Source organism: Lipotes vexillifer, unplaced genomic scaffold (assembly GCF_000442215.2).
Source record: "Lipotes vexillifer unplaced genomic scaffold, Lipotes_vexillifer_v1.1 scaffold426, whole genome shotgun sequence".
Classification (NCBI taxonomy): domain Eukaryota; kingdom Metazoa; phylum Chordata; class Mammalia; order Artiodactyla; family Lipotidae; genus Lipotes; species Lipotes vexillifer.
The window spans coordinates 135073-161522 of NW_006779491.1; the positions used below are offsets into that span (position 1 = coordinate 135073).

Sequence of the window (26450 nt, forward strand, 5' to 3'; positions counted from 1 at the left end):
TGCTGTCCTTTGGGTTCCAGACCCTGCCTGCTTCAGTTTGGAATTCCTCCTAGATTCTTATTACAGTGAGATTCTAGTTCTTCCACGGGCTGTATGGGTTCTGCTACAAAAGACACAACCCAGCCAATTCTGGGATGAAAGCATACAAAACTTGTCCCCGGTACCATGAAGTCATGCAACAGAGGTGGTGAGAAAGTGAAGAGTTCTAAGAAGGCAGGAGGGCCAAGGCCTCTGCTCCTTCCCAACCTCCACAGAACGGTGAAATCACGACATTCCCATGAAGCTGGAAAAACGAAAATGATGCCTGCTGCCTAAATCCATGCCAGGCAGAAAACCAGAAGGCTTGGCATGTTCCCCAACCTGACAGAAAAGCCAATTAAATAAGCTGCAAGTTGAATTTACAACTGTTTCCGACTAAACATTTTTGGCTCTCATTCCATTTATCATCAGTGGCACGATTTCAAGTGAAGTTTGTGCAAAAAGACTCACTCTCCATTCAACAATGTGCACAGAAGAAGGGAATCCCAAGAGTCTATTTGCTACCTTCTTGGTAGGCTTCAAGATCACAGTGCCCTCCCTTCCAGCAGCCAAAACGGCCTCTTTGTCCAAGTCCATCACACCCCTGCCCAGATCCCTGAAGTCAGTCGGTGTCACGTGCATTCGGCATGCTAGGTTTATTTATTTAAATATGTGAAGCTCCTCCTGCAGGTGCCCCAGGATTGTTCCCCCATTAGTGTGGGGTGCCCAGTTTCATGTTGAGCAGCAGAATGCCATCTGTTGCACCTTGCCCAGGTCCATCAGCAGCTGCTTGATGCAATGTTTGAGCTGCGGAAGCCTGGCCAGAGGCTCCGGGGGCTCCAGCTCCCCAGTGTAGTCCAGCCAGCTCTCCAACATGTCCAGCTCCTTCTCAATGGAGTCCATCCTATGCGTGACTTTGTCCTGAAGAGACTCCACATGCGTCAGCAGGTTAAACTGCCACTGGTGCTGGGAGCTCAGCAGCCCCTCTCCGCCTCTGTCCAGCAGCTTCCGAGTGGGGGCTTCCTCAGGTAGGACCTTTCTGGAGACATATTCTCTCACCTTTGGGGAGCTGGGTTTGGGGTCACTGTCCCCTCTGCTCCTGTCTTGTTCTAGAGGCCAGCCCAGGCACGGAGAGAGGGAATTGTCACCATTCTCGTGGAGGGGGTTGCCTGCATCGTCAAGGGCAGAGTGCCGGGTCTCCACCACCAGCTTCTGTTCCACAGCAGGGTAGTAGGTGTGGGGCTTCTGGTAGCAGTGCTCGCTGGTGATATATGACTCCTCCACAGACCGGGGCAAGGGCAGGGGCAGAGGCTTCTACACCGCCTCCTTCAAAGTTCTATAGCTTGGGGCTTCCTCCCTGCTCTTGGCTTCAGTGACATGGATGTGTTTGGAATGAGATCTCCCCTCTGCCAGATGCTGTTTCCAAGGCTGACACCACAGCTTCAGATCAGGATGTTCCCAGCTTCTTCTTCAGACTCCTTGGTACCGGATGATGTGTTTTGCAAAGGATCAGTAGTAACCGTATCAACCAAATCTGATACAAACAAGTCAGGATCTAGGATCTCGTGGGTCCCATTAGTGGACAGCCTGGAGGACCATCTCCTTGATAGGTCTTTGTCAGTGTTTTCCAAGTAGTTTTTTTACTTTTCCTGGGATGAATTTTTGTCAAGCCGAGGACGTTTTAATGGGACTTCACTTCCTTTTCATATCTTCTGTCTTCTCAATTACAATGTTATTGGTTGCAAAGTTTGAGAGTTTGAATCCACAGCAGTAGGAGCTATGGAAGGGGGTCTGCCTCACTTTCTTTTTGGCTCCCTCAAGTTTTCTTGTGAACTCTTCACAATGTCATTTTCAGGTTTCTTATCCACTTGAGCATCTCCAGAATACTCTCTGTCATTTTCTGAAATGTCCTCCTTATCTTCCTTCTGTTCTTGGGAAAGCTCCTCTGACACCTTCCCCTTTTCAGAACAGATTAACTTTCCTTCTTTATCAGGCTGTTTGGGTCTCTTTTCTGTCTTTAAGGCTTTGTCCTCTTTGTCTTTCTTCACATTGGCTGTGGCTTTTCTCTGCTCTTTAAACTTCTCTCGTTTATCAGGAGATGATGAAAGACTTTTGTGTTCTGTTTCTTTAGGCCTAGCATTACCCACAATATTCTGATCTTTCGAAAATCTTTGACATGAATATGTTTGACAGTCTGAACTACTCCATCATAAAATTTCACAGTGTAAGTACCTGTGCTGTATAGTATATCCTTGTAGCTTTTTCTTCTATGAGTTTGACTTGATTTTCCCCATATTAAGTGAGATCAGTCACCATTTTAATAAAAATGGACCATCCTTGTTAACAACAGTGACTTTGGCTGGGTAAAAACGACAATCAGACCAACAAGCAAGGACCTGCTCATTTCTTTGAAATTCAGATGATCCTTCCTCTTCATGTAAGCCCTCTTTCCTCAGCTGTATTTTCTCTAAAGGGCATAAATAAGGACTGTCCCAACAGAACCATTCATCAGAATAATGGTTCCAACACTTGAAATGGATGAGCACTTTTCCTTCTTCGTAATCAATATCTTCTCTGAGCTGGATGTCAGTTTTTTAATCGGTCCCGGGCTTCCAACTGGGCTCCCACTTCAAAGCTGATTCTTCGTCTGTTAGGTGGATGCTTTGTCATTTTCAGTCATCAACGGGGGCTGCCTTTATTCTTCTCACAGCCCCGCTCCGGCTGCTCCGCTCCGGGTCCAACCCGCTGAAGGACTCTGCGTGCTGCACACCACGTGACCCTGGGGACGCGCCCAGCATATCCCCCGCCCCCCCCACACACACATGCACCATCGACTGCACCGAGTGACGCAGCGCCTCAGCTGCCCCGCCCTCGGCCCCACCCCACCCACGCATGTATCTTTTTGAATTATAGTTTTGTCTGGGTATATGCCCAGGAGTGGAATTGCTGGATCGTATGGCAACTTTATTTTTAGTTTTTTGAGGAACCTCTATACTGTTTTCCATAGTGGCTGCACCAATTTACATTGCCACTAACAGTGTAAGAAGGTTCCCTTTTCTCCACACTCTCTCCAGCATTTATTATTTGTAGACTTTTTAATGATGACCATTCTGACTGGTGTGAGGTGGTACATCATTGTTTGTTTGATTTGCATTTCTCTAATAATTAGTGATGGTGAGTATTTTTTCATGCAGTGAAGCCAATTTAAAAGAGCCTGTAGGATCAACTTATGTAAATAATCAGAACAAGTTTATTGAAGTCAGGAATATTTTTCAAACAAATTAGTCTTTTTTTTTTTTTTTTTTCCATACATGTACCCAGTTGTCACAGTATCCCTTGTTAAAAAAGAGTTTCCTTTTCCATTGAACCACTTTGGCATGTTTATTGCCATACGCGGACCTCCCACTGCCGCGGCCTCTCCCATTGCGGAGCACAGGCTCCGGACGCGCAGGCCCAGCGGCCATGGCCCACAGGCCCAGCCGCTCCGCGGCACGCAGAATCTTCCCGGACTGGGGCACGAACCTGCGTCCCCCGCATCGGCAGGCAGACTCCCAACCACTGCACCACCAGGGAAACCCCTAAAGATTTTAACAAATGTACTTTCATTTACTTATTTATTTATTTATAGCTGTGTTGGGTCTTCGTTGCTGCATGCATGCTTTCCTTAGTTGCGGCGAGCGAGGGCTACTCTTTGTAGTGCACGGGCTTCTCATAGTGGTGGCTTCTCTTGTTGCAGAGCATGGGCTCTAGGCGTGGGGGCTTCAGTAGTTGTGGCGCATGGGCTCAGTAGTTGTGGCTTGTGGGCTCTAGAGAGCATAGGCTCAGTAGTTGTGGTGCACGGGCTTAGTTGCTCTGTGGTACATGGGATCTTCCCAGACCAGGGCTTGAACCTATGTCCTCTGCATTGGCAGGTAGATTCTTAACCACTGTGCCATCAGGGAAGTCCACAAATTCGTCTTAATTTGGCCATATTTGGTAGAAATTAGGGTATTTTAGAGAGAAATAAGTGAACGTTTCAGTGGACATTAAGTTCCACTGTTGCTCTCTTTGAGGTTTTTTGTATTTACTGCCTAAGACTCACTTCCCAGTTGGCTCCTCGTTACATTACATTGTTGTAAAGTTTAATTGAATTATTAAAAGGATAGTCTAAGTTTGTTTCTAAAGCTTATCACAGCAATCTATCTTTGGATGAATATCAGATGCCTCATGACCTGCAGATAGGAGATTATGCATACTGGAAAACATATCAGATAAAGAACTCTGTACAGACATTGGAAGGAGCCATATCAGGCCTCCTCTCCTGAACTGCAGCTCCTTTTTCTGACACCCAACTTCCACTAACTAAGACCAACACTACCAGACCAGGACGTCTGAAATAGAGAGCTGACACAAGATCCCAGATCAGGCCTGTACACTAATTACTTTGAGAATTGCTCACACTTTTGCTTATGAACCAAATGTATTTCTTCCTTGGAAGAAATCATAGGTGAGTTTCAAAAATCAATCCAGTTGCTGGGTTTGTGACCAATTGCCTACATCCGGCACCCTGTGTTCCCAGGTAGTCTCCCATACAGGTACTAATCAGGCACGATTCTGTTTGGCCTCCAAGATCAGATGAGATGGGCCACATACAGTACTCCTGGGTTACTGGTTACTGGTGGATTTCTCTTCTTCAAGGCTCTAATTGGGTTGCCCTTAGAGATTTTATTTTAGAAGAAAGAAACTCTAGTACTCTGTAAGATACTGCTGCCACCAATATCACTAAGTGAGACGCTCTTACCTGGCCAGTTAATGGCACCTGTTCTGAATCGGGCCATAAATACTCCTTTTCACTAGATGTTAAATACTGGAGGGATCTTAAGAGGACCCAGGACTTATGGAACAAATTTTGGCCTTGGCTCTCCCCAGGTTGGTTAGGAAGATGAACAATTGGTTCCCCTTGGTCTCAAGGTCACCTAGGGGTAGGCCTGCCAATCTAACTTTAATGCAAGTGCACTGGGTTTGATCAGTTTTCCAATGCTATGATCATTTGGCCATGATATATTTTTCCTTCACTTGGAAGAGAAGATATTATTACTCACATAGAAGCTTTAACAAAATGTACTCAGCCAGCTTTGAATGATAGTAATCAAGTTATCAGCTTGCTCAGTTTGGAAGTCTCCATGACGAAAAAGTGATCCTATAGAATCACATGGCCTTTGATATTCTATTTCCCAAGGGGAAACGTGCTATAATCCATGCTGAATGTTGGGTTTTATACCTGATATATCTTCTGATGTAACTCATCTTATGCCACATATGAAGAATCAATTTCCACTCTAAATGATCCTCTTCCCAGTTTAGGTGAAATACTAGAAAATTGGTTTGGTTTAGGAGGATCTTGGCTTAAACCTTTATTAGTGACATTGTTACTCTTACTGGCAATTTTGATTACTGTTTGTGTAACTTATAAAGTTATAGATTCTTGCCTTACACACTGTATATCACCTACTCCTACCAAGACAATATCTAAGCAACTTGAAACTATTGATCACATCTGTAGTTCTCTATACATCAATGAACATGCACAATGCACATGCAAGGTAAAATTAGCATAAGTCCTATTGGACAAATTGTAATTGACTTAGTCCTTGCCAAACATCTTATTGGTACAACCCCCTGAAAGGAAAGAAAGCACTTGGGCTATTAAGACCTGACAGTGAGGAACATGATGGATGCAGGACAGGTATGCAACCATCATGGCATCAAGGGACCAAATATTTGGTCTCTTACTGCTTTCTTTCAAAAGATTAATGATCAAAGGGGGAAACTGATGAAATAAAATCCATATTTTATGGCAAGACAAGAAAAATTTAAACATAATATTTTCTCTGGCCATTTGGGCCTCTGCCCTCCCCTTTAGTGTGTATTGTGCATCTGCATTAACTAGACCTCCTTAGGCGATAATATTCCTTCTTAATCTTGTAAAAGGTCATGATGATCCACTATTTGATAACTCCTTAGGATATAACCTTCATTTTCAGTTTTGTAAGAGGGTCATGATGACCCACTATTCACCTTGTATGTGCTGATCTGGATTGTGTAAACTGTCAGTATGTCATTTGACATATAACTGTTTGTCTCAAAAACATATATAACTGTGCTTTGACCTCTAAGGGTAGAACAGTCCTCAGAGCTTTCTGAAAGACTGTCTCCTGGATTATAATCCTCTAGTTGACTTGAATAAAATTTCCCATTTCTTTCTTAGAGTGACTATTGATTAATTTTTGTCAACACGGGTTACTAGAATCTGTTTTTACCCACAGAACATTTTTGACTCCAAATATGTGGATTTTCCACATTAACAATCAATTCTCCCACTCTCCAGACACCATCTGGGTGTTCTGTAGCTCAATTCAACACTGACACTAACTATATAGAGTGAGCACAGACTTCACAGGTTAAGGGATCAGTCCCACAAGAAACTTTCCACTTCAGATGCCAATTGCAAGTCTGGGCCTCGCATACTTCTGCATAGTCAGCTACAAAGTCAGGGGATTCCCATGACCCCTCCTTAGGTGTGATGGTTTACCAGAAGGGCTCACAGGACTCAGGAAAATAGTTTATTTACTATTATCAATTTATTATAAAGTATATATTATATATATTATAAAGGATATAATAAATAAAATTTATTAGAAAAGGATAAAGGATTATCAACAACAGCCAAATGGACGAGATGCGTAGAGCAAGATGTGGGAGGTGGGTGGGTGGGCACAGAGCTTCCATGCTCTGTCTGGGTGCACCACCCTCCCAGCACTCCTTGTGTTCACCAAACTGGAAACTCTGTGAACCTCATTGTTTAGTGTTTTTATGAAGGTTCCATTATGTGGGCATGGTTGATTCATTCATTGGCCATTCATGATTAACTAAACTTCCAGCTTCTTTCTCCTCCCCAGAGGTCAGGGGGTGGGGCTGAAAGTTCTAAATCTCTAGCCACATGGCTGGTTTCTCTGGCAACAAGTCTGTATCTTCTGAGAGTCATCACATTAGCATAAACTCAGATATGGTTGAAAGGGGCTTATTATGAATGACAGAAATGTTCCTCTTGGGCTTCCTTGGTGGCACAGTGGTTGAGAGTCCACCTGCCGATGCAGGGGACACGGGTTTGTGCCCCGGTCCAGGAAGATCCCACATGCCGCGGAGCGGCTGGGCCCGTGAGCCATGGCCGCTGAGCCTGTGCGTCTGGAGCCTGTGCTCCGCAACGGGAGAGGCCACAACAGTGAGAGGCCCGCATACCGAAAAAAAAAAAAATGTTCCTCTTACCCCTCACTCAGGAAATTCCAAGCCTTTTAGGAACTTTGTGACAGGAACTGGGGATGAAGAACAAATATGTATTTCTTATTATATCACAATAACACAGAGGTATTATTAAGATGCTATGAACATTTTTGTATATGTCATTGATGGAAATATGTATTAATTTTCTCATGGGTATACACCTGTCAGTGGGATATTAGGGTCATGTGGTATGCATATGTTCAGCTTTAGCTGGTATACAGTTTTCTAAAGTGGTCATACTTATTTATATTACCACCAGGAGTGTATGAGAGTTCTAGTAGTTATATAGCCTCATCAATATTTGGCATTGTCATTTTAAGAATTTAGAAGTTCTGTTGGGTGTATAGTGGTGAAACTGTGCAATTCAGATTGGGACTTGAATACACACACTGGGACTCAAACCTAGCCAAAACCCAGATTGGGACATGGACCCACGGTCTTTTAATTGAGATCACACACCTGGTCTCAGAACATAATGAAGCTCAGGTTCTTGATGTCTCATTGCAGAAAGAATTCAGTGAGAGACAAATTGATAGTAAGAAGTGGATTTATTTAGAAAGAAACACTCTCCACAGACAGAATGTGGGCCATCTCAGAAGGCAAGAGGTCCCGAAATATGGGGGTGGTTAATTTTTATTGGCTGGGTAATTTCATAGGCTAAGGAGCAGGAGGATTATTCCAAGTATTTGGGGGAAAGGGTGAGATTTCCAGGAATTGGGCCACAGCCCACTTTTTGATCTTTGATGGTCGGCTTTGGAACTGTCATGGCACTGGTGGATGTGACACTTCTTAGCTTATGCTAATATATTACAATGAAGCATATAATTAAGCTCAAGGTCCACTGAAAGTCAAATCTTCGCCATCTTGGACCTAGTTGGTTCTAACCAGTTTTTGTCATGTCCTATGGCTATGTCATTCTTTTAAAGGTTGTGCCCTGCCCCCTTCCTTTCTGTTTCATTGGAATGTCATTGCATTTCCTTGATGACTAATAATGGTGAGTATCTTATAGTTATTGGCCATTTGGATATCCTATTTTGTCAACTGCCTGTAAAAATATTTTGCCCACTTTTTATTTGGTTTGTCTTTTTCTTCTTGATTTGTAGGAATTATTTTATGTATTGTGGACTTGAGTCTTTTGTCAGATATATATGTGTTATAAATATCTTCTCCCAGTCTGTCGCTACTTTTTTTCTTAAATTATTTTAATGATTCAAAACTTTTATATTATAGATTAAATAAATGCAGAACTACATTTCAGGCATGTTGTCAATTAGATACTGTGAATGACCCTCCAAACTAAACAAATAAAACATAAAGAATACAAAGTCATTTAAAATCCATTGCTAACTGATTTGTTAGGTAGTTAGTCAGACATGAGTGGGTCTCCACCCCATCCTGGATGGGGTCATCTTTCCCTCCCCCACCTAATTATACAGGTAATTAGAGAGTGCCCAGAGATCTTCCCTCTTCTAGTCAAGGACCACCACTAAGTTTCCAGCCTTATCAGGACCAAGCAAGATAAAACCACCAGCACAGGTTGGCACAGGTGCACCAAGACCTAAAAGGTGACTCAAAGTAACCCGGGGTTCATTATGCTGTATTTGGAATAAATTGGCATTGCATTTTTTGCCTCCCCCTCACCCCCGTGGGTTTTGCTTGGGTGCTTATGGATATGTGCCTGCACACTAGGAGAAAACTTATATAACCTAAAGCTGTCAATCGACCTCTCAGTCAAATGACACAGGACACAGTGAGGGACCACCACTCTAAACAACCCAACCCTACCCTCGTTGCAGGGCTGCTTCTGGTTTCCAGACAGCTCACTCTCATTTCTCTCTTGGGAGTGTACTTTTGCTTTGCTTAATAAATCTCTTGCTACTTAAAGCACTATTCACAATAGCCAAAATGTGGAAACAACCTAAATGTTCACCGACAGATGAATGGATAATGAAGATGTATATATATACAATGGAATACTACTCAGCCATAAAAAAGAATGAAATAATGCCATTTGCAGCAACATGGATGCACCTAGAGATTATCATACTAAGGGAAGTAAGGGAGAAAGAGAAAGACAAATACCATATTATATCACTTATATGTGGAATCTAAATTATGGCACAAATGAACCTATCTACAAAAGAGAAACAGACTCACAGACATAGAGCACAGACTTATGGTTGCCAAGGGGTAGAGGGGTGGGGGAGGGAAATACTGGGAGTTTGGGATTAGCACATGCAAATTTATATAGGATAGATAAACAACAAGGTCCTACTGTATAGCACAGGGAACTATATTCAATATCCTGTGATAAACCATAATGGAAAAGAATATTTAAAAAAAGAATGTCTATACATGTATAACTGAGTCACTTTGCTGTAAAGCAGAGATTGACACAACACTGTAAATCAACTATACTTCAATTAAATTTTTAAAAAATCCATTGCTGAGCTAGTAGGAAAGTAACAACTCTGCAGAGAACTCCAAATGAAGTGAACTCAGATATCCTGTGAACTAATAATGTGCTAAAGCCAGTTTTTGCCCTGAAGGTTTCTGCTAACTCTTAAAGAATGTGAGCCTCTGCTTTGAAGACTTCTTGGTGCTACTTCTTTAAGTGTAAAAGTTAAAGTTCAGGGCATGCTTAAGATGAGGGTCTCTGAAAGGAAAATCAAAATGGAGTCAGTATTGCTAAGAGTGTCTCTAAAATGGAACCAGGAAGCCATTAAGGAAGTGGGCTTATGCACTGCTCATCTCAGTTTGGATGGAACCTGACATTTTGACCTGATGAAGTCATCCAGAGCACCACCAGAAACTCAAGATACTTATTGGACCCTTACACTAATATAACTTGTAATAGTTTACCTGTTTATCAGACCCCTACTCTAAAACGGCTCTTGATTTCTTAAGGACAAATATTTTCTAGCTTGCATCAGGGTCAATCACAGTTCTTGTCAGGCAACTTTTAACAACGCTGTTGCTTTTTATCTTTTTTTTTTTTTTTGGCTATGCGGGCTTGTGGGATTTCTGTTTCCCGAACAGGGTTCGATCACGTGCCCCCTGCAGTGGAAGCTCAGAGCCCTAACCACTGGACACCCAGGGAATTCCCATGGCTTTTTATCTTTTTAAGCTTCTGACTCTTTCTCTTCCTTAGAGCAGTAATTCAGGATTACCTGAATCTGTGTCTCTCAAATTGCAATTCTTCTTTATTTTAAAATATTTATTTATTTATTTGGTTGCTCTGGGTCTTAGTTGTGGCACATGGGCTCCTTAGCTGTGACATGTGAACTCTTAGTTGTGGCATGCATCTGGGCGGATCTAGTTCCCCACCCAGAGATTGAACCTGGGACCCCTGCATTGGGAGCACAATTTCTTAACCACTGCACCACCAGGGAAGTCCTCCAAATTGCAATTCTTTTTTTTTGTTTGTTTGGTTTTATTCTGGGGATTTTTTTTTATTCAAACAGAAAGTCACAAAAATTATAATCATCCTCATCAGTTCACTCAGTCCCATGTAATTAATTTTTTTTTCATCTTGATCTTTTGTTAGCACTTTTATGAATTCATCAGTTTTCCATTAGAGTTCTGAAAATGGTTACTCATTCAGTTCAGCAGTATAGTCAGTTACCAGAAATCTGTACTTGTCAGAGTCTTTTCCATGCAAATTGCAATTCTTAAGACCCCAAATAACTCTTTTTTTTAAGATTTTTTTTGATGTGGACCATTTTTAAAGTCTTTATTGAATTTGTTACAATATTGTTTCTGTTTTATGTTTTAGTTTTTTTGGCCACAAGGCATGTGGGATCTTAGCTCTCTGACCAGGGATCAAACCCACACCCCTTGCATTGGTAGGCAAAGTCTTAACCACTGGACCACCAGGGAAGTCACTAAACTCTTCTTATTTGAAGCCTCCTGTATTATTTATTTTTGTTGACAGGACCCAGTCATAAACTTTCTGAGTAAAGTTGGAGGCTCAGAGATCTATATTTGAAGTGTAAATGTGAATAAAAAATAAATCTCATTATGCAGAAGAGATCAGCAAAGAGAGTTGCCTGTTTGAAACTTGGTGGAGATGAAAAATAGCCTTCAAAGATTCATAACACAAGCTAGCCAATATGAGTTTTGCAATTTGAATTCATGCTACCTGTGTGTGACTCAAAAAAACCTCCAGTGTGGAATTTAATTTAAAATGGTCCTAGTTTGGTAGCTCCCCCAGGTAGAAGTAACTCATCTTCGAGGGAATTCAGCTCTAATCTAGATATCAAAATATTCACAGATAGGGACTTCCCTGGTGGCGCAGTGGATAAGACTCTGTGCTCCCAATGCAGGGGGCCTGAGTTTGATACCTGGTCAGGGAACTAGATCTCACATGCATGCCGCAACTAATAGTTCACATGTCACAACTAAGGAGCTGGCCAGTCACAACTAAGGAACCCACCTGCCACAACTAAGAGCCAGTGCAACCAAATAAATAAATATTTTTAAAAATTCACAGATAATATTCTGAAGACTAGAACAGTTCAAAAGAAATCAGGCACCATTAATGAGAAATAATAGAAGCAATGGACAGCAGGCATTCACCTATAAAAATTCCAGCTTTGGGGATTTTAAGGCAGAATGTAAAATAAGTTTATTTAATGTGTTTTAAAAAAATGAGGGAAGCTTGAATATATGAGGAGGAAACAAATCGATTTGCATAATAACCTCTAGAAATAACTGAAATGAAAATCTCAAAATTGGTTTAAACCACAATCAGATGCAATTAAAAAGAGAATTAACATTCTTGAGGATAGATTTGAAGCAATTATCCAGAATAAATTCAGAACAAGGATATGGAAAATATGAAAGAAATGAAGAGATATGGAGGAGAGAATAAGAAAGTCTGATCTACATTTAGAAGGAGTTTCTGAAGAAGATAATAAATAGGGAAAGGGCATTATCCAAAGAGATAATGCAGAAAAAAATTAATTATTAAAAAGTATTTTCAGGTCCAGGAAGCCCAACAAAGCCAAACAAATCCCAAGCAAAATAATCTACATCTAGATACATCATAATGAAATGCACAACCCCAGGGAAAAAGAAAAGGTAGTAAAAAGTAACAAGAAAAAAATCAGATCACCTACAAAGAAAAGGTAAATTAGATGGTTGGCTGGCTCTCAATTGCAACAGTGAGGACAGGAAAATATATTCAAAGTGGTGAGAGAAAATATTAGTCAATTTAAACTTCCATACCCATCAAAACTATCTTAAAAACAAAGAGGGTAAAATAATTTTCAGATAAGCAATAATAGAGAGATTTTACCATCAAAGCCACCCTCTAAAGGAAGTTCTAAAGATATAACTCAAGTAGAACGAAAATCTTTTTTTTTTTTTGGTGGTACGCGGGCCTCTCACTGTTGTGGCCTCTCCCGCTGCGGAGCACAGGCTCTGGACGTGCAGGCTCACCGGCCATGGCCCACGGGCCCAGCCGCTCCGTGGCATGTGGAATCCTCCCGGACCAGGGCACGAACCCACATCCCCTGCATCGGCAGGCGGACTCTCAACCACTGTGCCACCAGGGAAGCCCAAGAAAATTAATTCTTGATGGAAGATCTGGCCACATAATTTTGATGTCTCAGTGAAGGATTCTGAAAATGCAGAGCTCCTTGTTAAAAAATTAAGGATTTCAAGATGGTAACAGCAGAACATGAAATCAAGCATGGGGCCCTTCTGAGCAGTGGGCCCTATGTGGCTGCACATGTCACAGACCCATGAATATGATGCTAATCAATGAGTTTGTGAAACAATAATAAATTTATCTACTTGTGAGGGAGAAAAAGCAAGCTAGAATTAAATTACTAGACAATATCATATAAATTGGAGGAGTTATTAGAGTACTCTAATTTTCTTGTATTGTTTGGGAAGAGGATAAAAACTGATTAATTTTAAACTTTGTTAACTTTGCATGTTAGAATAGCTAGGACAACCATAAAAGAATAAGCATAGAGTATATAACTTCCAAATAAGCAGAGGAGAAAAAACATAGCCAATCCAAAAGAAGGCAAGAAAGAGGAAAAAAAAGTGTCTCATGACACTTTTAGACAAGTTGAAACCACATAATAATTTGGTCTGAATAAATCCAAATATTCTGGTAATCACTCTATATGTAAATAGACTAAACTCCAATGAAATGACAAAGATTGTCAGATTGAAAGACAAAACAAAATCCAGCTATATGTTATTTCAAGAGATGTATAAATGTCATCATTATGCAGACATATTGAAAAGCAAAAAATGGAAAAAAAATGCCAGGCCAATACTAACCAAAAGGAGGCTGGAGAGACTATATTAGTATCAGGAAAAACTGACTTTAATATAAAAAGTTATTACTATAGATAAAAAGTACCATGTCATAATGATAAAATATTTAACTCACTAGAGATATATAACAATTTAAAATTACTACGTACCTGGTAACAAAAATTAAAAACATCCAAAGTAAAGATTGGTAAATCTACAAGGAGAAACTGATAAAGCTCCCATTATAGAGGGATTGTTTAATGCACTGGTTCAAATTTTAGTATACATACAACAGAAACCATGGAGGCCTTGTTAGAACACAGATTGCTGGGGCCACCTCTAGAGTTTCTGATTCAGTAGGCTGAGGATAAAGTTTGAGAATTTCCACTTCTAAAAAGTTATCAAGTGCTGCTGATGTTTCTGGTTTAGGAACCACATTTTGAAAGTCACTGGTTTAACAAATGTTTCAATAATTGATAGATCAAACAGACAAAAAATCAGTAGGAGATGCAATATTTGAATAGCACCATTAATGTTTGGTCTAATAGACATATTAGAATGTTAGAGAATACACATTATTTTAAACACACGTGAAACATTTATGAAAACTGACTATGTAGTAGGTCTTAAAGCTAGTCTTGGCAAATTTCAAAGTTTTGGTAACCTATAGGCTACATTATCAGTAATTAAGCAATTAAATTAAGACTCAATTACAGAAAAATAACTTAAAAATAGCTTATTATGCTTGGAAATCAAAAAATGTTTTAACTCATAGAAGAAATAGAATAAATCATAATGGAAGCTGGAAAACACTTAGAATTGAACAATAGCAAAAATATCATCAACTTGTGAGATTCAGCTCAAAATTAATGGGCTTAGCATACAACTTAAGGAGTCAGGGATATAGAAGAATAAAACCAAAAAATGTAGAAGGAAAAAACAATATAGATTGGAACAAAAGTTAATGAAATAGAAAATAAATATAAAACAGGGAGGCTTTAAAAATGTTTCCCTGAGGAAGGAACCCCTGAGCTGAGTTTTGAAGTATAAGAAGGCACTAGCTAGCCTAAGCAGATATCGAGGGATATTTTAGACAAAGGGAAAGCATGTGCAAAGGCATAGCCATGCAAAATGGCATGGCATGTTTCATGAACTTCAAGTATGGTATGGCTAAAGGAATGGGTGCTGAGAATCAGTGCAAGAGAGTGAAGAAAGAAAAAGGTAGTGAGAGGGGAATTGAGATTAATACATTAAAATTTGTAGAAGATATGTATGAAGAGATTTAAAAAACTTTCTGGAGGGGGTTACCTGAATGCTCTATGGTTTAACCTCTTTGTTGAGCTCTAACATGATTATCAAGGCACTTATGGGGCTGTTCCTACTAGAAGGGCAAGACTCGCTTTGTGGGCAGGGGAACACTAAATTAAATAAACAAGACAATTTTAGCTAATTTCTGAATTAGTTTTCTTGGGTTGCCATAATAAGGTACCACACAGGTGGCTTAAATAACAGAAATTTTTTTTTTCACAGTTCTGGAGGCTGGAAGTACAAATTCAAGGTGTCAGCGGGGTTGGTTTCTTCTGAGGCCTCTCTCCTTGGCTTGCGGATGGCCATCTTCTCCCTGTATCCTCACATTGTCTTCCTTCTTAAAAGGTCACCAGTCATATTGGATTAGGGCCTACCCTAATTACTTTGTTTTATTATCTTTGAAAGATCTTATCTCCAAATATAGTCACATTCTGAGGTACTAGGCATTAGGACTTCCACCATATGAATTTTGGTGGGACACAATTCAGCCCCAAACACTCTCCACTCTGCCCACCCCCAAATTCATGTCCTCACATGCAAAATATACTTGCCCTATCCCAACAGCTTCAAAAGTCTTAACCCATTCCAGCATCAACTCTAAGTCCAAAAATCTCATCTAGATATTATCTTAATAGTGTATGGGTGAGATTTGGGGTATGACTCATCCTGAGGCAAAATTCCTCTCTAGTTGTGAACCTGTAAAACTGAACAAGTGTAGAGAGGGTGGGAGGGAGACACAAGAGGGAGGAGTTATGGGGATATATGTATATGTATAGCTGATTCACTTTGTTTTACAGCAGAAGCTAACACACCATTGTAAAGCAATTATACTCCAATAAAGATGTTAAAAAAAAAACCAAACTGAACAAGTGGTAGGCATAAGACAGACATTCTCCATTCCAAAAGGAATAAACTGGAGAGAAAAAAGGCATCACAAGTAAGTCCCAGCAAATCAAAAACTAGCAGGGGAAAATTTCATTATACTTTAAGGCTTGAGAATAATCCTCTTTGGCTTGATGATTTGTTCTTTGGGCCAACCAGGGTGGCCCTGCCTTCCTGGTTTACCAGGGTGATGGCCCTGCCTTCTTGGTCCTGTTTGACTTTAACATATAAATTTTGGGGGAACACAATTCAGCCCATAAAAAATTTCTATGGTAAAAATATAATCAATCAATTTGGTAGAGAGAGACTGGGAGACAATCGATTAATTTATGTCAGGGAAGTCTTGTCTGAATATGTGACATGGGACCTGAGACTATGCTGAGATTATGCTCCAATAATATGGAGGCAGATTTTTCCAGGCAGAGGAAATAAGACAGGCTTGGAATTTGAGAAATAGAAAGAAGAGTACCATGTGCAAGTTGAAGAGACAGGCAGGAGTATTGTAAACCAGAGTGAGGAGCCTAAACTTTATTCTAAATATAACAGGCAGCATTAGAGGCTTGTAAGCAGGAGAGTGGCCTTATTTCATAGGAATTTTGGCCTTAACTGTACAGAAGCAAGACTAGAATATGTAAGAAGATATGGGAGTCTACTGCAGTGGTCTAGACTAGAGATTTTAGTGGTTTGGCCTTCAGTGGTGGACATACAGAAAAGTGAGTGAATTTAAGATATATTTTGGAAATGGAAAAAGACTGGCTATTGGATTGAATGGGGAGGATAAGAGAAAAGGAGGATTCTTAGCTTGAGAACTGATTGAGGTTCTCTATACTGGGATGGGAGTGAATGGGAAAAGAGTAGGAAATGGGGAAACAAAGAGTTTTGTTTGGGCCACTTTTGAGATACCTTTAAGATCTCCTCATGGAAATGTCAAGTAAGCAGTTAGATATATGAATCTGGAGCTCTGGGGACACCTGTACTGGAGTTAAAAATTTGGGAGTTGTCAGCCTACGGGTGGTATTTAAAACCATGTAACTAAACAATAAGGTATAGATATGGTTAATTACATACTTTAAATTTCTTCAGATGCTTTTTTGGTTCCCTATTTAAAAAATTTTTTTTGTTGTTCAACCCCACGTCTGTTTCCTTTTCACTGATGCTTAACTAATTATTTCAGAGGTTGGACTATCTCAGGAAAAAAGATTCAGACAATAGTAGTGGCAATAGTATATATTTAGTAGACCCTACAAACAAGAACTTTTACTTTAAAATTTTTAAAAAATATTTTGGCCTTGCTGTGCAGCCTGTGGGATCTTAGTTCCCTGACCAGGGATCGAACCTGGGCCCCCTGCATTGGAAGCATGGAATCTTAACCACTGGACCACCAGGGAAGTCCCAAGATCTTTTAAAATAAGTGTTTTCTCCCAGCTTTACTGAGATATAATTGACAAATAAGTTTGTATGAGTAAAGCATACAATGCAATGATTTGATATATGTATATATTCTGAAACGACAGCCACATTAAGGTTAGTTAACACATCCATAACCTCACATAGTTACCATTTTTTGTGTGTGGTGAGAACATTTATGATCTACTCTCTTAGCAGATTTTAAGTTTACAATAAAGTATTGGTAACTGTTGTCACCTTGCTGTACATTATATCCCCAGAACTTATTCATCTTATAACTGAAAGTTTGTACTCTTTGACCAACGTCTCCACATTTCCCCCAGCACCTGCTAAAAACCATTCTACTGTTTCTATGAGTTAATTCAACTTTTTTAGATTCCATGTAGTGGAATTATTTTAAGACCATGCAAAGTTTGTCTTTCTCTGTCTGACTTACTTCACTTATCATAATGCCCTTGAATTTCATTCATGTTGTTGCAAATGGCAGTATTCCTTTTTATGGCTGAATAATATTCCATTGTATTAAAATAAGGCTTTTAAAATATGGGCTTTCAGATGAACTTAAATACAGATTACACTTGGAAAGTTCCCATTTACTTTTCATAAAAATGACTTCAGGAATTGGGGGTTCAAGATGGCAGAGTAGGAGGTCATGGAGCTCACCTCTCCCCCACAAACACAGCAAAAACACATCTACATGTGTAACAATTCTCATGGAAAACTAACTGGAAAAACGGACAGAACTCCTATACAACAAAAGCTGCAGGAAAAATCTACACATAATTGGATAGCATGAAAAAAAGGCATCAGGTTGGACCTGAGCCCCTGGGAGGGATCTGTAAGGAAGAGAAGGTCCACACAGGTGGACCCTCATTCTGGGAAGTGAGCAGGTCAACCCACAATCTGGGCATCCCAGTCCTAGGGTCTTGCCTGCAAGGCCTCTTGCCTGCTGGGAAGTCTGCTGAGACAGACAGGAGGGCTGGAGAAGGCTGGTTTTTATTTGTGAGGAGTGCACACATGCTGGCTTGTTAACAATCAGGGCAGAAAGAGCCTTGCACTGGCAGCTGCTGCTTTGCTGCACTTATCAATTCCAAGGCACAACACTCTGGCCCTGCTTACTCCATACCACAGCCTGGCACAAGATCTGGGCAAAGATTTGGTCTAGCTATGTGGAGACATACTAGGGCACCTGAGGTGTGATCCAGGTGAACCTTGGAGCCCATTGTCAGCATGTGCACAAGGTGGTGGGAGGGGCTGCAGTGAACATCTTCAGTGTATGCACAGGGCAGTACCACAAGAGGGCACAGTGGCTAAGCTCTCCATCTTGGGCAGACAGGCCATGGGCAGGAGTACTCAATGGTTTGTTTTCCAGTGAGGGTACTTAGGCCCTGCCCACTCCATACCACAGCTTACACTAGATCTGGAGCAGACAAGTCCTGGGAGAAGTCTGCCACAGAGGCAGCCCAGATCTCGGGGCAGCACAGCCACCTTAATTCCTGCAGTCACAATGCCCTGACCCCCTGTGCCCTGTGTAGTCACAATGCTACTCCAAACCACAGCCTTGCACTAGATCTGGGATGAACACAAGAGAAAAAGAGATGCAACCTTGGGCTGCTTCTGAGTGGAACCACAGATGCTACACAGGTGGCACATAGGTCCTCTGTGATCATATGGGCTTCAGTTCCTTCAGCAATCACATCCTTTGTGGCAGGTCTTGCACTCAAGGGCAAAGGAGCCTGATAGAACCTGAGCCTCAGGGTTTCTACTCCAAAAACTGGGGAGCAGAACTTGCCCCTGACAGGGCTGTGATAGCAACAGAGCACAGAGGAAGCCCTGCCTCATTCCTGCACAAGGTTTAAATCCCCTAACACCAACCACACCCATTCTGCATGGTATCCATAACAAAACCAGCCCTCACACCAAAAATACTGGACACACACAGTCTACATAGGGATGGCCCCACATAAAAACACCGCTTCAAGACCAGAGTAGATAACTGGTTCTCTTAAATTCAGAGACAGAAAAAGTTAAGTAAAATGAAAAGGCAGAGGAACTACTCCCAATTAAAAGAATAAGAGAAATCTGAAAAAACAATGAATGAAACAGACCTCACCAGTCTACTAGACCCTGAGTTCAAAAATGAGGTAATAAAAATTCTAAATGAATTCAAAAGATTTTCAATGGAAATGCAGATCACTTTAACAAGGAACTAGAAACCAAAAAAATGAACCAATCAAAAACAGACAATTCAATTGTCATGATAAAAACCAATAGAGAAGCAATAAGTAACAGACTAAATGACACTGGAGAACTAATAAGTGATCTGGAAGACAGAATAATGAAAATCACCCAATCCAAACAGTACACAGAAAGACAAATTAAAAAAAAAAAAAGAAGAAAGTAACATACAAGATCTACGGGATAATATAAAGCATTCCAACCTACGCATAATAGGGGTTTCAGAAGGAAAAGAGAGAGAAGGGGATTGAAAATGTATTTGAAGAAATTATAGCTGAAAACTTCCCAAACTTAAAGAAGAAGGAAACAGATATCTAGGTATAGGAAGAACAGAGGGCCCCAAAACAGATGTACCTAAACAGACTCATATTAAGACATATCATGATTAAAATGTCAAAAGTTAAAGATAGAGAGGATTATAAAGGCAGCAAGAGAAAAACAAAGAGTCAGTTACAAGGGAACCCCCATAAGGCTATCAGCTGATTCCTCTGCAGGAACTTTATAGGCCAGGAGGGAGTGGCATTATATATTTAAAGTCCTGAAAGAGAAAAACCTGCAACCTAGGGTACTCTACCCAGCAAGATTATCATTTAGAATAGAAGGAGAAAGAAAGAATTTCTCAGAGAAGCAAAAACTAAAAGAATTCAGCAATACTTAACCTACCCCAAAAGAAATATTGAAGGGTCTTCTCTAAATAGAAAAGAAGCAAGAGTCTATAGGAAATGGGAAATCACAATAGGAAAGGCAAACATATAAAAGGTTGAAAATCACTTAAATAAGCCAGAACATAGATTAAAAAACAACTTTAAAAATTGTAAAATGACTTTTAACTACAATTAATAGTAAAAACATAAGCATGAAGGTTTAAAATAGGACATCAAAGTCACAAAATGTGGGAGAAAGGAGGATAAAAATGTAGATCATTTAGACTGTGTTTTAACTTAAATGACTATCAGTTTAAAGAAAATAGATATAGTTATGGGTCAACATAGTTGAACTCCATGGTAAGCACAAATAGAAAACATACAATACATTCACAAAAAACAAAAAGGAAAGAACTCAAGCATACTACAAAAGAAAATCATCAAACCACAAAAGGAAACACAACAAGGAGAACAACAAAAGAGAACTACAAAAACAACTGGAAAACAAGGATTAAAATGGCAATAAGTACATACCTATCAATAATTACTTTAAATGTCAATGGACTAAATGCTCCAATCAAAAGACCCAGAGTGGCAGATAAGATAATAAAACAAGAAACTATGATATGCTGACTACAAGAGACTCACTTCAGGGCGAAAGACACAAACTAAAAGTAAGGGGATAGAAAAAGGTATTTCATGCAAATGGAAATGGCAAGAGAGTGAGGGTAGCAATACACATATCAGACAAAATAGACTTTAAAACCAAGGCCATAAAAAAGACAAAGAAGAGCATTATCTAACGGTAAAAGGATCAATACAAGAAGAGGATATTACACTCATTAACATATATGCACCCAATATAGGAGCACCTAACTATATAAAGCAAACACTAACAGACATACAGGAAGAAATTGACCATAATACAATAATAGTAGGAGACATTAACACCTTACTGACATCAATGGAGAGATCATAAGGCAACAGAAATCCTAAATGGCACAATTGACCAGTTGGACTTAATTTATATCTACAAGATCCTACGTCCAAAAAAAAAAAAAAAAGAAAACAAAACCAAAATACAGATTCTTTTCAAGTATGCATGGAACCTTCTCTAGGATAGAGCACATACTAGGTCACAAAACAAATCTCAACAAATTTAAAAGGATAGAAATTATTTCAAGCATTTTCTCTGAACATAACTGTATGAAACTAGAAATTAACCACAGAAAGAAAACTGAGAATAGAATAAACACATGGATAGTAAACAACATGCTACTACCAATGGGTCAATGATGAAATCAAAGAAGAAATCAGAAAATACCTTGAGACAAATGAAAATGAAAACACAACCTTATAAAATTTATTGGAGGCAGCAAAAGAAATTCTAAGAGGGAAGTTCATAGTGATACAGGCCTTCCTGAAGAAACAAGAAAAATCTCAAATAAACAACCTAACTTACCACCTAAAAGAATTAGAAAAAGAACAAACAAAACCCAAAAGCCCATAGTCATCAGAAGGAAGGAAATAATAAAGATCAGAGAGAAAATAAATAAAATAGAAATTAAAAAACAATAGAAAATATCAGTAAAAACAAGAACTGGTTATTTGAAAAGGTAAATGAAATTAACAAACCTCTAGCTAAGCTCACCAAGAAGAAAAGAGAGGTGACCCCCCAAAAAACAAAAACAAAATAAGAAATGAAAGAGGAGAAATAACAACTGATGCCACAGAAATACAAAAAATAATGAGAGAATACTATGAACAGTTATATGCCAACAAATAGGACTACCTACAAGAAATAGACAAATTTCTAGAAACATATGGCCTGCCAAAATTGAGTCAAGAAGAAACAGATAATTTGAACAGACTGATCACTAGCAGTGAAATATAGTCTGTAAAAAAAGACTCCCTGCAAACATAAGCCCAGGACTGGACAGCTTCACTGGGGAATTGTACCAAACGTAAAATGAAAAACTTATACCTATCCTTCTTCAACTATTCCAAAAAATTGAAGAGGAGGGAACGCTCCCAAATTCATTCTGTGAAACCACTATCACCTTGATACCAAAACCACACAAAGGCACTACAAAAAAATATAAATTACAGGTCAATATCCTTGATGAATACAGATGCAAAAATCCTTAACAAAATAGTAGCAAATCAAATCCAACAATACTTAAAAAGATCATACACCATGATCAATTTGGATTCATTCCAGGGATTCAAGAATGGTTTGGCATAAGCAAATCAATCAATGTGATACACCACATTAGCAAAAGGAAAGACATAAACCACAAGATCATCTCAATAGATGCAAAAAAAAAAAAAAGCATTGGACAAAATTCAACATCCATTCATGATAAAAACTCTCACCAAAATGGGCATAGAGGGAACGTATCTCAACATAATAAAAGCCATTTATGGCAAACCCACAGCCAACATAATCCTCAATGGTGAAAAGCTGAAAGCCTTCCTGCTAAATTCAGGAACAAGACAAGGATGCCCAACTAACTACCTCTATTCAACATAGTATTAGAAGTCCTAGCCACAGCAGCCAGACAAGAAAAACAAATAAATAGTATACAGATTGGAAGGGAAGAGGTAAAAATGTCACTATTTGAAGATGACATGATACTTCATATAGAGAACCCTAAAGTCTCCACACGAAAACTGTTAGAACTAATAAATAAATTCAGCAAGATAGTGGGATACTAGATTAATATATAGAACTCTGCTGCAATTCTTTACAACTAATAACAAAATATCAGAAAGAGAAAGTAAGAAAAAACAATCCTTTTTAGAATTGTGTCCAAAAACAAAAACAAAACAAAATAAAACCAAGGAATAAACTTAACCAAGGAGATGAAAGACTTATACACTGAAAACTATAAAACATTGATCATGGAAATTGAAGATGATTCAGAGGAATGGAAAGATATCCCATGCTCTTGGATTGGAAAAATTTACATTGTTAAAATGGCTATACTACTCAAAGCAATCTGCATATTTAATGCAATCCCTATCAAAATACCCAGGACAATTTTCACAGAACTGGAACAAATAATCCTAAAATTTATATGGAATCACAAAAGGGCCAGAATTGCCAAAGCAATCCTGAGGAAAAACAACAAAGTTGGAGGCATAACAGGTCCAGACTTCAGACTATATTACAAAGCTCCAGTAATCAAAACAGCATGATATTGGGACTTCTCTGGTGGCACAGTGGTTAAGAATCTGCCTGCTAATGCAGGGGACATGGGTTCAAGCCCTGGTCCAGGAAGGTCCCACATGCCATAGAGCAACTGAGCCCGCATGCCGACAACTTCTGGAGCCAGTGTGCCTAGAGCTGTGCTCTGCAACAAGAGAAGCCACTACAATGAGAAGTTTGCACACCTTAACGAAGAGTAGCCCCCGCTCGCCTCAACTAGAGAAAGCCCATGAGCAGCAATGAAGACCCAACGCAGCCCAAAAAATATATATATAAATTAATAAATTAATTTTTTAAAAAAAACATCATGGTATTGGCACAAAAATAGACATATAGATCAATAGAACAGAATATAGAGCCCAGAAATAAACCCATGCATCTGTGGTCAATTAATCTATGCCAAAGGAGGCAAGAATATACAATGGAGAAAAGATAGCCTCTCCAACAAGTGGTGTTGGGAAAGCTGGACAGCTACATGTAAATCAATGAAATTATAACTCTCCCTCACACCATATACAAAAATAAACTCAAAATGGTTTAGAGACTTAAATATAAGACATGACACCATAAAACTTCTGGAAGAGAACATAGGCAAAACTTTCTCTGACATAATTGTAGCAATATTTTCTTAGATCAGTCTCCTAAGGCAAAACAAATAAAAGCAAAAATAAATGGGATCTAATCAAACTTAAAAGCTTATCATAGCAAAGGAAATCAACAAGACAAAACAACCTACAGAATGGGAGAAAATATTTTCAAATAATGCGAATGATAAGGGGTTAATATCCAAAAATATGCAAACAGCTCATACATAACTCAATATCAAAAAAATCCAAACAACCCAATAAAAAAATGAGCAGGAGACCTAAATAGAAAAATTTCCAAAGACATACAGATGGCCAACAGGCACATGAAAAGATGCTCAATGTCACTAATTATTAGAGAAATGCAAATCAAAACCACAATGAGGTATCACCTCACACTGGTTAGAATGTCTATCATCACTAAGTCTACAAATAATAAATGCTGGAGAAGATTTGGAGAAAAGGGAATCCTCCTACACTGTTGGTGGGAGTGTAAATTGGTGCAGCCACTATGGAAAACAATATGGAGTGTCTTTAAAAAACTAAAAATAGAGCTATCATATGATCCAGCAATTCCACTCCTGGGTATATATCTGGAAAAAATGAAAAGTCTAACTCAAAAAGATACATGCACCCCAATGTTCATAGCAGCACTATTTACAATAACCAAGACATGGAAACAACCCAAGTGCCCATCAACAATTGATTACTTTAAGAAGATGTGGTACACACACACACACACACACACACACACACACACACACACACTGGAATATTACTCAGCCGTAAAAAAGAATGAAATATTGTCATGTGCAGCAATATGGATGGATGGACTGATATATTCAGTGAAGTAAGCCAAACAGAGAAATACAAATACTATGAGATAACAGTTATATGTGGAATCTAAAAAATAATACAAATGAATCTAGGGAATTCCCTGGCAGTCCAGTGGTTAGGACTCCATGCTTCCACTGCAGGGGGCACAGGTTTGATCCCTAGTTGGGGAACTAAGATCCTGCAAGCATCGTGGTGCAGCCAAAAAAAAAAAAAAAAAAAGAATCTATATACAAAACAGAAACAGACTCATAGACATAGAAAACAAACTTATGGTTACCAAAGGGGAAAGGGAGGGAGAGAAGGACAAATGAGGAGTACGGGATTAACAGATACAAACTACTATATATAAAATAGATAAGCATCAAGGATTTATTGTATAGCACAGGGAATGATATTTGATATCTTTCTATAACCTGTATTGGAATATAATCTGAAAAAATATATAACCGAGTTGCTTTGCTGTACACCTGAAACTAACACAATATTGTAAATCCACTATATTTCAAATTTTTATAAATGACTTTAGTTTATCTTAAACGTTGGTTCCAGTTTAAGGGAGTCTTAAATATTGATATCTGCTTTCGAATTTTTCTTATTTTGATCCTTTTCAATAAAAAAGTTGAAGTTCATTACTATTATGGTGTTTTTAGTATTCAAATATGCCTCTCAGGGACTTCCCTGGTGGTCCAGTGGCTAAGAATCTGCCTTCCAATGCAGGGGATGCCGGTTCGATCCCTGGTTGGGGAACTAAGATCCCACATGCCATAGGGCAACCAATCCCGCACACTCTAGAGCCCCTGCGCCACAACTAGAGAGAAGCCCACACACTGCAACAAAGAGCCCATGCACCACAACAAAAGATCCCGAATGGGATCTCTCCTGGTGGCGCAGTGGTTAAGAGTCCTCCTGCCAATGCAGGGGACACAGGTTCGAACCCTGGTCCAGGAAGATCCCACATGCTGCGGAGCAACTAAGCCTGTGCACCACAACTACTGAGCCTGCGCTCTAGAGCCCACGACCCACAACTACTGAGCCCACGTGCCACAACTACTGAAACCCGCATGCTTAGAGCCTATGCTCTGCAACAAGAGAAGCCACCATGATGAGAAGCCCATGCACTGCAACAAAGAGTAGCCCCCGCTCGCCGCAACAAGAGAAAACCCATGTGCGGCAACGAACACACAACGCAGCCAAAAATAAAAATAAAAAAAAAAGATTCCACATGCTGCAACGAAGATCCTGTGTGCTAAAACTAAGACCCAATGCAGCCAAATAAATAAATAAATATTTTAAAAATATGCCTCATAAAAGAACATAACACAAAATCATAAACGCTTAGAAGTATAATCTTATGTTTTTTGGTTGATGACAATCTTAATATGACACTTAAATATCCATAATGGCTTTTATGATATAATATGTTGTGTTTGGTGAGATTTAAAAGTATGTTTATTTACAATTATTTTTATAAACAAGGGAGAAAAGATAGTGGGAAAGAGGCTCACGCATGCTTGTCAGTTAAATCACAGAGGCAGCTGGGTGACCCTGATTTCAGAGCCAATCAGTTATTATTCTGAAGATCTTGGGCAAGTTACTTAATCTTTCTGAGCTTTAGGTTACTCATCTTAAAAAATAGTGCTAATAAGCTAACCAGTGCGAATAAGCCTAGCATTTTGGAAAGTATTTGTGGCAGACTATATTTTCCAAAGATGGCTGCAACAATAG

At 39.4% G+C, this 26450-nt stretch overlaps 1 protein-coding gene and 1 non-coding gene across 2 annotated transcripts; both read right to left on the reverse strand.

Moving 5' to 3' along the window:
• Positions 1-750: 750 nt before the first annotated feature.
• On the reverse strand, positions 751-1915 carry LOC103087544 (PHD finger protein 20-like). The gene is given in 2 exon segments (XM_082930954.1): positions 751-1486; positions 1860-1915. Coding segments are annotated over 2 exon segments (792 nt in total).
• A 15204-nt stretch (positions 1916-17119) lies between these two features.
• On the reverse strand, positions 17120-17192 carry TRNAW-CCA (transfer RNA tryptophan (anticodon CCA)). Its single transcript has one exon. It is a non-coding gene; the product is annotated as a tRNA-Trp (tRNA).
• Between the last annotated feature and the right edge of the window lie 9258 nt (positions 17193-26450).